Below are 12,550 nucleotides of genomic sequence, written 5' to 3' on the forward strand. Positions count from 1 at the left end.
ATTTCATGCTATTTATGATGTTTCTGGGGCATATAATCAGGGCAATTTTTATTTGGAAGCAGTTTGATTTGGAAGCTAGTTCCACTGCTTTCCACCCCAAAAACGATGTGCCTGAATTAACAATCACAATTTGGCCCCTCCTGTGATCTGTAACTAATTTTAATCGATGGAAATTAAGGCCAGTTGTAGTGAGCCCAAAATTTCAGGAAGTTGCACTTGCAGTGCAACTAGAGTAAGTTAAAATGGGAAGTATAAGGCAGAATTAGCTGAGATTGGCAGAAGTGAGGAGTTTTGAGCCTGAGGACTGTTGAAAGCTTAAGCATTGATTTCTCTAGCTCGGAATGAGTTTTTTTCTCAGCGATTTAAACATTGTTTTTTTTTCTTCCTCCTGCTTCGTGGCTAGACAGAGTAGGACTTGCTTCTGACTAACTGAGAGAGCACTGGGATATTTTGCACCCCCCCCCCCCCAACTTCCCACAATGAGCTTCTCAAGAGCAGGAATGGAATTCCCTATTGGCAAACATTTGAGGAGGTTGAGCTGCTTTCGAGGCAGAATTACATGGAGGTGAGCATCAGGAGGACCATCACTTAGAGGACTCCTCAGTTACTGCTGCAAGGGGCATCAGACCAGAAATGATCAGTGAAGTCTTCTCATCTGTTTAACATAGTTACCTTTATCTCCACTGTCCTAAGTATTTCTCCCCCACTTTCAATCCAGTGCCTAACCTAGAACATCATAACACATCAGCTCTCTTTGCCCCAACATGACTATGCCAATAATAATCACTTGATTGAATAAGACACCACAAAATAAGTGCATCTTTTGCTTTAAGATTATAATCTTCTTCAGCAACAAAGCATGACTTAAGTGCACATTCTGCCTTAATACAACCATCTCCGAAGTTAACAGAAGCCAACCTACTGTTTCCTCACACCTTGCTTCCCCAGTCATTAAATATGCCCTCCTTTTGCCTATTCTGGTGCTTTTCATAGGTGTAGTATGAGGGGCAGTAACATGAGAACTGGTTGACTGCTCCTGTGATATAAAAGGCTCATGGGACTGAGGTGAGCCTTTGCTCATGACAGCTTGCTCCCATGAAAGAGCTGCTGCTGGCTGCATCTCCAGAGCTTGTGCCTAGACAGCCTGGTGTCATCTCTTACATGCCACTGATGTGCTGCCCTGAGGGGGACGATTGGAAGCCTGGCATGTGCTGCTGTCCTAAGAAACAGAAGCCTTACACAGGTCTGTTCCAGACGTCACCATTCCAGTGAACCCTGGTTCTGTGTCCCTGCTGATTAGTGGGGTGGGTAGTCTAATGGCAGCTATCAGATTCTGAAAGCCCTGAGAGACAGCAGCCTGCATCCCAGTAGCCAGGGTCTGGAAGCTTGTATGTAGGGTGCTGTTTATATTCTCCCAATGTTGTCGCAAGAGCTACAGTCTGTGTTTCTGTGGAGGAGGAGGCATTGACTGAGTCCCTGGCCACTTTATAGATGGTGGTCTGCTGCTGATTCCAATGAAGCTGCCACACACTCAATTGATTCCTTTACTAAAGAGCTTCCCTGAAGTTGCTGCAAATGAGCTTTATGGACTCCAAAGTCACAGCTGTCAGTTGCGACACATCCTAGGAAACTGCCCTCAGAGCCTGCACGTAGATGTGATATTCCTTGAACATCCTTTTCAGGCAAGTTTTCATGAATTCTGGATCCAGCACCTCTCAAGCCATGGTTGCCTTCTTAATCTTCACAGAGAAGGTGGCACATCCTCACCCACTCCCACTCCTCCTGTTCCCTACTACTCTGTGAATCACATGGTGCCATGTCCTCACTAACGCTATGTGATTCTCCCAGGGTGATAGTATCTGAGATGGTGTATGAGAGTGAAAAAGCAAGCGATGCAGGGAGTGAAATGGAGGAGGTTGTGACATAAGAACATAAGAAATAGGAGCAGGAGTAGGCCATAGGACCCCTCGAGCCTGCTCCGCCATTCAATAAAATCATGGCTGATCTTCCACCTCAACTTCACTTTCCCACCCTATCCTCAAATCCCTTGATTCCCTTCGAGTCCAAAAATCTGTCGATCTCAGTCTTGAATATACTCAACGACTGAGCATCCACAGCCCTCTGGGGTAGAGAATTCCAAAGATTCACAACCCTCTGAGTGAAGAAATTTCTCCTCATCTCAGTCCTAAATGGCTGACTCCTTATCCAGTGACTATACCCCCCTAGTTGTAGACTCTCCAGCCAAGGGAAACAGCCTCTCAGCCTCTACCTTGTCAAGCCCTCTCAGAATCTTACATGTTTCAATGAGATCACCTCTCATTCTTCTAAACTCCAGAAAGTATAGGCACATTCCACTCAACCTCTCCTCATAGGATAACCCTCTCATCCCAGGAATCAATCTAGTGAACCTTTGTTGCACTGCGAGTATATCCTTCCTTAGGTAAGCAAACCAAAACTGTACACTGTACGCCAGGTGTGGTCTCACCAAAGCCCTGTACAATTGCAGCAAGACTTCCTTACTCTTGTACTCCAACCCCCTTGCAATAAAGGCCAATATACCATTTGCCTTCCTAATTGCTTGCTGCACCTGCATGTTAACTTCCTGCATTTCGTGTGCAAGTACACCCAAATCCCTCTGAACACCAACACTTAATGGTTTCTCACCATTTAAAAAATATTCTGTTTTTTTTATTCTTCCTACCAAATTGAATAACCTCACATTTCCCCACTCTCTGTTTTCTGTCCGTTAACCAACCCTCTATCCATGCTAATCTATAAGCCCCAACCCCATGAGCCCTTATCTTGTGTAACAACCTCTCGTGTGGCACTTTATCGAATGCCTTTTGAAGATCCAAATATACTACATCCACTGGTTCCTGATAGAGGAATATAGAGCATGATCTAGGTCCAGGGACTCATGGATGGGCTTGACCATCGCATCCTGTCATTCTTTGTTACCATAGTCCACAAAGATGATTTCTGTACTCTCCTCCTCCACCTCATCCCTTCCCCCCCTCCTCCTCCTCCTCCTCCTCCTCCTCCTCCTCCTCCTCATCATCATCCTTTTTCTCATCTGCCCCCATAACTGTGGTCAATGTGAAGAAAAGGAGAATACAAGCTGAGAATGGATGAGCATAACCCCTTCATGACTAGGGAGACAGGGAAGGGTGTGGAAACTTGTACGTTGCTTCACAGGGATGCTGCGGTGACTGTGTATATACACAGACAAACTAACCTGGCACCAGCACTGTTGCTCCTCAACAGCTCTCTGGCTCACTCCTTATTTGGGAGTGAGTACTTTAATATCAAGGATGCCCTTACTGATGCCCTGCCTCTCTGAGGAATTGTGCACAAGTTTCTCCTCCAACAAGATTAAGTGAATTAGATAAAGGATAACAAATGAGGGCTGTCCCCCAGCTGGCTATGGACAACTGATGCAAGAAAGGTGGTGGTGTCACCTTATTAAAGTGGAGGAAGGGGTTTAAAGTTTCTGCTTGCAAGTAATTGCTATTAGGAGAAATTGTGACACACATGGTAACACCCTGAGGTGCAGTGTTAAGTGTTAGTTGTGCAACTTTTCATTTTAGAGGGTGAAGATTGTGCTGATACCCAGGGTTCCCAAGGAAGAATGGGCAGACTGGCCATTCTGCTCCCTTGCCAGCCCTCGTCTGGTCATTGAACGCCTTGTGGCATTGGACTGCAGTTCACATGGCATGAAACATACTTTGTGGCTTCTTTCCATGGAGACCATACTTTGCTGAATCTCCTTGAGGAGGATTTGGAGGTTAGTCTCAATTAAATTATGGGCTGTTTTGTTCCATTTTGCAATGCCTGTGTTCCTTCTTCGCCACCCTGTGCCAGATTCTCGAGTGGGACAAAATCATACATGAACCATCCATTGCATTTACCTGACAGTCAACTCACTGAGCCAAGCACTTTCCTACTTAACTGCTGTTGTCCCAGCCTGCTGCTGCAATGTTCAGCCTGACTTGGCTCTTTAAAGGCTACTCTCTAATTTTCAAGCATCCCCAGCACGTCATTCCTGTTTTACATGGCATTTGTGCTAGAGAACTGCCAGTGAATATTTGAATGAACTGACCCCGCAAATTATAGCAAAGCTGAGCTCTGCAAAGCATCAGTGAGCACAAGTCTTCACTCATTGGCACAAATCCAGTGCAATTTGCCATGTGAAATTTAAGCAGGATCTGTTTGAGAAGAATATTGCAGAGATATTTAAAGAAGATGGAATTATGAAAATTAGGTTAATATTTCCTTCAGTTTAAGGTATTTAATTCTCACAAAAATTCATCATCTAGCCTGATGGAACAGTCTGTTTGTTCAGTGATTGTAGGTAAGAGATGTTCCATTTCTTTCCCAGAAAAGCATTACAATTTATATTACTTTTGTTCAGCACATTGTATCTTGTACTTCCAGCCATGCAGAAGACCTGAAAGCAATTGTAAGGCAGATTATTTAATATTTGTGACTTTTGATTCATTTACATGTAAAACTGATTTGAGTTTGATGAACTGAACTGAAAATGGCTGCTGCAACACGTGGCTGAGGAATTATGCCAACTTTCCAGATGTTCAAAATAGTGAAGATTGACAAGAGAATGTGAACAAATTGAAATGATAACTTATTGCAAAGTTCATGATAGCAGTATAAAAGACATTGGGATTCAGCTGAATGTAACATTAATTTATAACTCAGAAGACAATCCAGTTGTAAATGAAAGCAACTTATTGTGGTTGGTCACTGTAGATCAACCATTAAAACAAGCCATTGTGAAAATATGATCTATTTTTTTCTGTCATGCAGGTGACCGAGGGAAAGCAAGAGCTGGAGAAGTCTCTGAAATTGTCTCGAAAGCTCAGGAAGGAAGTGAATGCTTTGACAGAATGGCTGGCAGCAACTGACACAGAGCTGACAAGGAGATCAGCAGTTGAAGGCATGCCTACTAATTTGGACACTGAGGTTGCCTGGAGTAAGGTAAGAATGACCTCAATACCCTGAGAGAGAACAATGTCAAAGAACGTCTGTCCCCTGTGACCTTGCAGCTTAAATTATTAAGAAATTTGTATGGCTTTTGCTGGCATTTAATAGAGTGGTTCCTTAAGTGTTAATTCAAGATGGCTTATTTTATCAATAGCAGCAAAATTGAGACATGTACTGAAATACTGTACTCCAGGTGTTTTTGACATCAATTGTCTTAACACACAGACCCCAAAAAAGTATGTCAAAGACATGAGTGGTCATTTTGAGAGGTTCTGTTCTCAGTACAGTGCCTCATTAGAGGGGAATGTGGGTTGTGAGAACAGCCCTTTAATGTTATAGTCATACTTCCTAGCCAAACTCCCATCTAGTGAGGCTCCATGCCAGGAGCCTCACTTCCGAAAATGACCCCTTCACTGTATTTTTCAAGGGATGACATAGACTGTTTTGGAGCTTTTAAGGAGTTTTCACTCATTTGAGCCCAGTTGTATATATTTTTTCCAATTTAATTTAATAGGGTAAATGTGGAGCAGTAAGACGGGCCAAAATGGATCGAGTGAATGATTTGCGGAAGGAAATGTTATGAATCTGTGCAGAACACCAGCGGCAAAGTTTTACATCTCACTTTTGTCTTTGGTGCTGACTTCCAAATTGAGCCACGGCCTGCAACTCTGTCCTTAGTATGCCAAAGCTCAAATGCAGAGCCAGCATTTCCTAAACAAGGGTTGTTTGAATGTGTAATAGACCACAGGAAGATCATAGGATAACTCTCGTCCTTTTGTTCCTTCAGTAAACTGCCCAGATCAATTTTATTTTTAATTTTAATTGATATACTTGCTTCTAATAGCATCCAGTTGTTATGCTACCTAATATATAGAAAGACATGTAGAGTTTGATTTTTTTTTGCACTTTCCACTGTTTCCAGTTTGTTTATTGTATTACGCTTTGGGGTGTCATCTGCAATCTGGATAGCATAGGAAGACTGGACTTTAGAAGACTGCTTATTTTGGTATTGGATTTTTACAGGAGTACTCTGCAGTAAGGCACTATCTTTGAGAGTCGTTGAGTGGAGAATCACTCTTTATATAAGTTGTAACATGAATATAAAAAAATGAAACTACTCTCCCAGATGTAGCTGCTGTTCCTCTGATTTCACAGAAGCTGAGGTACTTGGGATAATGTTACTGCCAGCCAGATACTTCTAGCCTGCCCTGCTGCTCAGCATCTCGCCTGGATAGCCTCTCAGTAACAGAAAGTAACTCCAGAAAAGGCTGCATTTAATAACATTTTTAAAAAAGAACCAGAAGAAGGGAATTTCCTCCAGTTAAATTAGTTCATTAAATTATTTAGTGAATGCTTGGGTATAAAATGAATAGTGTTCTGTATCAGTGTGTGATGTAGTCTGATTAGGAGCTTTGAAAGCTGTACCATCTGGAAAATTTCTCTGTTGATGAGACCATACTCCTTGTATAATGCTGAGTAATGAAGGAAGTTGGACATTGCAGGATTCAGCTATTGGCATCCCAGCCTCTGTGAAATTAGAAAGATGGTGGCTCCATATGGGAGGACAGCTGTGGGTAAGCAGTTTTAGTTTTAAAAGTGTAAAGTGATCTTTAAACTTTTTTTTCAAATAGGGTTATGATTTTTATAAGGTAACTTACAGGTGAGACCATCATAGAGCTAGACTATTCCATTAATAATATGGGTAGGAAAACAACTGTTCTGCATGTTGGGCATGCAGATGTAACTCCACAGTCTCTGTTGACACCTTTTCAGATATTTGTGATGCCAACTGTATTTGTGTGAGGTAGGTGCCAAAAGATATAATCTGATCTGATTTCTCACATAATTTTTTTGTATCGCATGTTAGTGTGGTAACAAAATATAAATGTTGATCGACGGCACAACCCCATTGGACTGATGCTATATCAGTATTATTTCTGAGTAGCATAATAATTCACTGAGCACTAAGTTATTGCTGGTGGGCTATTGGCAAGACACTTAACTCCAGCCATGTTTCCAGCTGTCCAATAGATGTAGAGATGTTTTTAGTACAGGAGGAGGATCCATTTGGCTCTTCTTACCTGCACTGAATTTAGGTCTGACTTTACACAGTCCCATTTTCCTGATTTCTACGCATACACTTTTACATTTTTAAGTGATTATCCAGTTCCTTTTTGAATGCTGTAATTAATTTAGCATTGAACACCGTTTGTGGCAAAAAATCCCACATTCTGATAACTCTTTGGGTAGTTGGCATTCCAATTTGAATACAATGAAAAGAATAGTAACACGCTAGTAGGACTAAAGGACATCAATTTAAATGAATGAAAATTGAAAACAGGAAGGTCTTTAGCTAAAGGGTGACAATTTTTGTGGAATCATCTGCCAGGCAAAATAGTAGAGGCAGAGATGACAGGGGTGCTCATAATGCAAAGCTGAGATAGGATACTAGAGGGATAAACTTTGGGCCGGATGCCTTTTCTTGCCTTTGATTTTTTTTATGATCCAAGGTAATGTAGAGAAAAATGAGGATATTTGCAGTAATTATATTTTTCCACTAGATGTCACTGCCATATACATCATATGAGGCCAGGAGAGATTTCGGCCTCAATATTCACCCCACCCCCAGTGACAGGAGGAAGAGAATCAGAGGGCATTAAAAATTTTAAAACGGGGAAAGCGTCCCCAAGCGACGGGTTTCGTGGGGTACAGATGTCCCGCCGTGGCGAGGCGGGACACTTCATTAACATATTTAAATCAATGCAGTTGGGAGCCTGATTTAAATTTAACACTTGCTGCGCGGGTTTCCCAGGGCTCAGGTAACCCAGCAGTAAAATGGAGGTGGGAGCTGCCAGCTCAAGAAGGTAAGTGCCTTTCACAGCACTCCTTATGGGCCAGGAGGAGTAGGGGTGTTCCAGCCCCTCAGGAAGCCTTTGGACTCCCTTCTGCCGATCACAGCCTGTCTCTCCCCACTGCTGTGATCGCAGACCTCCCCCCGCGCACCCCTCCCCCCTCCCCCCCCCCCCCCCAGAAGCTCTGATCTCTGGCCTTGCCCCTTCCTGCGAAGGCCTCTCTTTTGCCCTCTCCTCCCCAAAGCCCTGATCTCCACCCCCCCCCCCTTCCCGATTACCGGGGACCATCCATAAGGGTCCCCGGCTGTGGCCTCCTGTCATTGGTTTTTCTGCCCGGCAGCCGGCCAGCCTGTCAATTTGACCAGTTGCCAGGCAGGAAACGGAAGAAAAAAGTTATAACGATGTTCTGGCGTTAAATTCAGCAGGACCTCTGCGTCCCCAGCCTCGACGCATTCCCTGGCTGTTTTCGTCCTCCCCCACACCCTCCCTGTAAATATCATGGCCTTTAATTCCCGGGCCAGCAACTGGGAGCAATCCCCTGCACTAAGGTAGGTGCAGGGGGTTTGTTGGGGGGGGGCGGCTGTTGGAGCAGAAGGGTATCACGGTCGGGGTTGGGGGAGGGGGGGCCCAAGGTTTCCACCAGGAAACCAAACAAAACTTTTAAAACTTACCTTCCTTACCTTCTGGCCCCAATCCTGTTCATCACAAGGTTTCTCTTGCAGGTCTTGCACTGGTCAAGACTCACATGACTGCGAGTTAAAATTGCGTGTGGGTCCTATTTACGCCAGAGGACCCCACCTTTTCTGTATTTATGAAGACCATGGCCTGCAGTGAGCGCCTCCCAAAAACCAGTAGTTAGATTGGCGGCGGGCTGGAGTGCGACATGATTGAGGAGGTAAGTACTCTGCCCCTATTTTAATCCCCCCCCTCCACCCCGCGCGCCCTGCCCTCTTGGACATGGGGGTGGGAGGGGAGTTAAAATTGGGGCTGTGGTCTTTCCTGATCCACTTTCTGTGCAGTGCACTTAATGATTTTCACGGCTTTGTAAATAGCAAATCCATTAAGTGCTGTGGAGTCATCATTTATTCTTTTTCAGTGGATTAAGAATAAATTTGGTTGTATGACAAATTCAGTGGAAAGGAGAGGTAATTATTTATTTCCTAACTAGGTTCCAAACCATGGGAGTCCTTGCTTTTCTTATGCACCAAAGCTGACTTAGATTTCATCAGCACACTTGTAATTGATTGGCTTCAATTTTGCCTTCCTGAAATGATAATGGGTTGTAACTGAGCTGGTATGAAATGTATCAGATGAACACGTAGCAAGTGGAAATGAAAACTGCCAATCAGCAATTTCAAAATGTCTCTAATCAAAAATTGGCTGTCAGAAAACAGTTACCAATAGCAAGGGCTGCCAAGAGATGAATGAGATAAGCTTGTAGTGGAGAGTGAAGGAATGGCAGAGATAATAAATGAGAACTTTCCCTCAGTTTTCACAGAGAAGATGTGGATGTAGAAAAGTTAGCAGAGTTTATTATTTAAATAAACATGGTGCTAAAGAAATTACTCAAGCTTAAGGTAGAGAAATCACCAGGACCTAACTGTTTACATTTGAGGATCCTGAGGCAAGCTAGTGAGGAAATAGCAGAGGCTCTGACTATAATTTTCCAAAATGTTGTGCTTAGAAATTACAGCACAGAAACAAGCCATTCGGTCCAACCAGTCCATGTTGGCGTTTACTCTCCACATGACCAAATAGTTCCAATTGCATTTACCTGCCCTGTTCCCTTATCCCTTCAACACCTTTTCCATCATCCATCTTATCAATCTAATCTTGAATGTTGCCATGTTTTCTGCCTCAACCACTAACCCTGGAAATGAATTCACAACACTCTGTGTGAAGAAGTTTCTCCTGCCCTCTGTTCTAAATCTCTTACATTTAATCTTGTATTTAAGACCCCTTGTTCTTGACCCCTCAAGTACTGGAAACAGTTTACTTCTATCTACCCTGTCCCATTCTTTGATAATTTTAAACACTTTGATTATATCGCCCCATAATCTGCATTGTTCTAACTGAAAAAAGACCCAACTTTTCAAATATTTGTTCGTATTTGTAATTCTTCATTCCGCGCAGCATCCTAGTGAGTCTGCGTTGTACCATCTGTAATGGCTCAAAATCCTTCCTTTAGTGCGGAGCCCAATATTGCTCACAGTACTCTAACTGAGGTTTTATATAGGCTCGCCATTACCTCTGACTTTTAAATTCTATACCTCTTGAGATAAAACCTAGAATTCTACTAGCTTTTTTTTAACAGCCTTATCAACCTGAGGTGCTGCTTTTAATGTTCTGTGAATCTGTACCTCCAATTCCCTCTGCTCTTCCACAGCACCGAGCCTACTTCCACTCAGAGTATAATTACTGCTGTTATTTTTTTTTCCAAATTGCAACACCTCGTACTTACTGACATTGAATTCCCCATCTTATCAATATCCCGTTGCAGTTTCCTTTGCTGGCGAAGAAAATTATGCCAGAGGACTAGAAGTTGTAAAATGTGATGCTTCTCTTCAAAAACGGAGACAGGAATAACCCAGGAAATTACAGGCTAGTTGGTTTTACTTAAGCTGTTGGCAAACCGCTGGAGTCTATAATGACAAGATAAAATTACTGAGCACTTAGAGAAAACTGAGCTAATCAGAGCGAGCTTGGACTTCTAAAAGATAGGCTGTGCTTGATCAACCTTATAGAATTCTTCACACAAAAAAAGCAAAGATGATAGATAAAGGAAATGCAGTGAATGTGGATTGTTTGGATTTTCAAAAATAAGGTACCACATAAGGGACTCGCGACTTATTGAAAAGTTAACAACACATGAAATTAAGGGGAATGTAGCCTCATGGATAGAGAGATGATTTGATGGCAGAAAGCAAAAGTAAAGGAAGTTCCTCAAAATGGAAAAGTGTGGCAAGTGGTTTTCCACAGGGGTCCGTTTTGGGCCTGCTCTTATTTCCCATATACATAAATGTACAGATGACACCAAATTGAGGCTTATGTCAAATTGCGATGAGGATTTTGAACGTTTTTGGTCTACCTTTATATGACCTTAGTATTGGAAATGAGTGTCAGCGAGCCTCACATGCTAGTAGCAGAATATTTCAATAGCACGATGATGGAACAATGCTTCGGTTGTATCCAATGTTCTTGCCAAAGGCAATGTCCAAGTTCTAACTTGCACAAGAAATAATTCTTCTATTCTTTTGCCCTCCACAAAAATTTGAAGTGGTTGTGCTTTGTAGACTGAAATGAAAGTATCCAGGAATCTGTTAAGTTGTTTAACTCCTGTGGAGACCAGACATTGGGCCAAGTTGCCCCAGAATGAATAGATGGCCTGTGAAATGCATTGAATACTGCTCAATACTGCGATCAGATAATAGGGAAAGTTATCTCTAGAAATATTAAGAGCCATTGAACAAGAACCATAACCAGAACATGGCTAATTTATGTTTGTGGACTTGGAGGTAAAGCATTTACATGCATAATCCTCAGCTTTACCAAGTGTTGCGATTGTAACATGACCAATAATTTTGTAGTTGTAGATGATATTTCCTCTTGTAGAGCACACAAATCTCACATTTGTAAATGTTTGCAGAATAGGTCAGTACGTTTTAATATTGCAGAGCATCCTAGGGGGTCTGTGAAGTCATCAGATTTCAATCCATCTGGGCCAGGCATTGAGTAAAATGTCATATTTTATACTTTTCTGCATTTGTTAACTTATTAGCACATTAGTTCTATTTTTATATGCCAATAAAATTGTTTTCTGCATTGGTGAGATTGTTTTCTTTTGGGTAGCTGATGATATATTCTGGGGTCCCCTCCCATAGAAATAATGAAAACAGTGGAAAACAATGGTACCTGTTCTTCTCTGTAATCAGTGACCCGCTAAAGAAATCAGATTCTCAGAGGGTAGTGAGAATGTGGAACGCGCTACCACTGTAACAGATTCGGACGTGATACCAAATGGTAATCAGTGTCTCATTTATTAATAGTCAAATCAAACATGTAGAAGTACCCAACATTAGAAGACAGTAATAATACAGAGATTAAAGCAATATTACCCCATTTGATCTCTGGGCAGAATTCGTAATTAAGTTGGCAGCGTGGTCGTTTCGAGTTTTCTGACAGCTCGGTGTTCATCTGACAGCTGGATCGTTGGATCCTTTGCCCTGAGCTCAGGAGACTTTGGGATTTTATGGCCCCCTGGCTGGATCCTCACACCATATACGGATTTGTTATTCACAAGACCGTTATAGATTTACAAGGTTGTTTTTCACAGAACTCAAGATGATCAGCTTGTTGACTCGCCATTGTCCCATTCTTATTGCTATCTTTGGATCATTCTTCCTCTTTCTATCACATAGCCGTCTTGCCTCACTATGAGAGTGACAAGGTTCAGTAATTAGTCAAAGGTTGACATTTTACAATTCAGCAAAATAAGCAGCACACTCAGCAAAAATAAGCAGCACAGCCTGCAGAGCATGATGGTTAATAGCATTAAGAAAATTATGTCAATTTGTCCCAATTCCAAATATTCTTACACCACATGGAGTGGTTGAGGCAAATAGCATAGATGCATTTAAGGTGAAGCCATATAAGTACATTCGGGAGAAAGAAATTGAAGGATATGTTGATCGGTTGATATG

At 42.4% G+C, this 12,550-nt stretch overlaps 1 protein-coding gene across 13 annotated transcripts in view; it reads left to right on the forward strand.

Moving 5' to 3' along the window:
* The window catches only part of dmd (dystrophin), a 1,591,310-nt gene that overhangs the window by 796,750 nt on the left and 782,010 nt on the right, over window positions 1-12,550 (forward strand). For all 13 annotated transcript variants that reach the window (XM_067992781.1, XM_067992785.1, XM_067992782.1 and 10 more), the window contains one exon: window positions 4,822-4,992. In XM_067992781.1, coding sequence (XP_067848882.1) covers window positions 4,822-4,992 — 171 coding nt within the window. The remainder of the gene's footprint in view (window positions 1-4,821; window positions 4,993-12,550) is intronic.

This window comes from Heptranchias perlo, chromosome 11 (genome assembly GCF_035084215.1).
Source record: "Heptranchias perlo isolate sHepPer1 chromosome 11, sHepPer1.hap1, whole genome shotgun sequence".
In the NCBI taxonomy this organism is placed as follows: Eukaryota; Metazoa; Chordata; class Chondrichthyes; order Hexanchiformes; family Hexanchidae; genus Heptranchias; species Heptranchias perlo.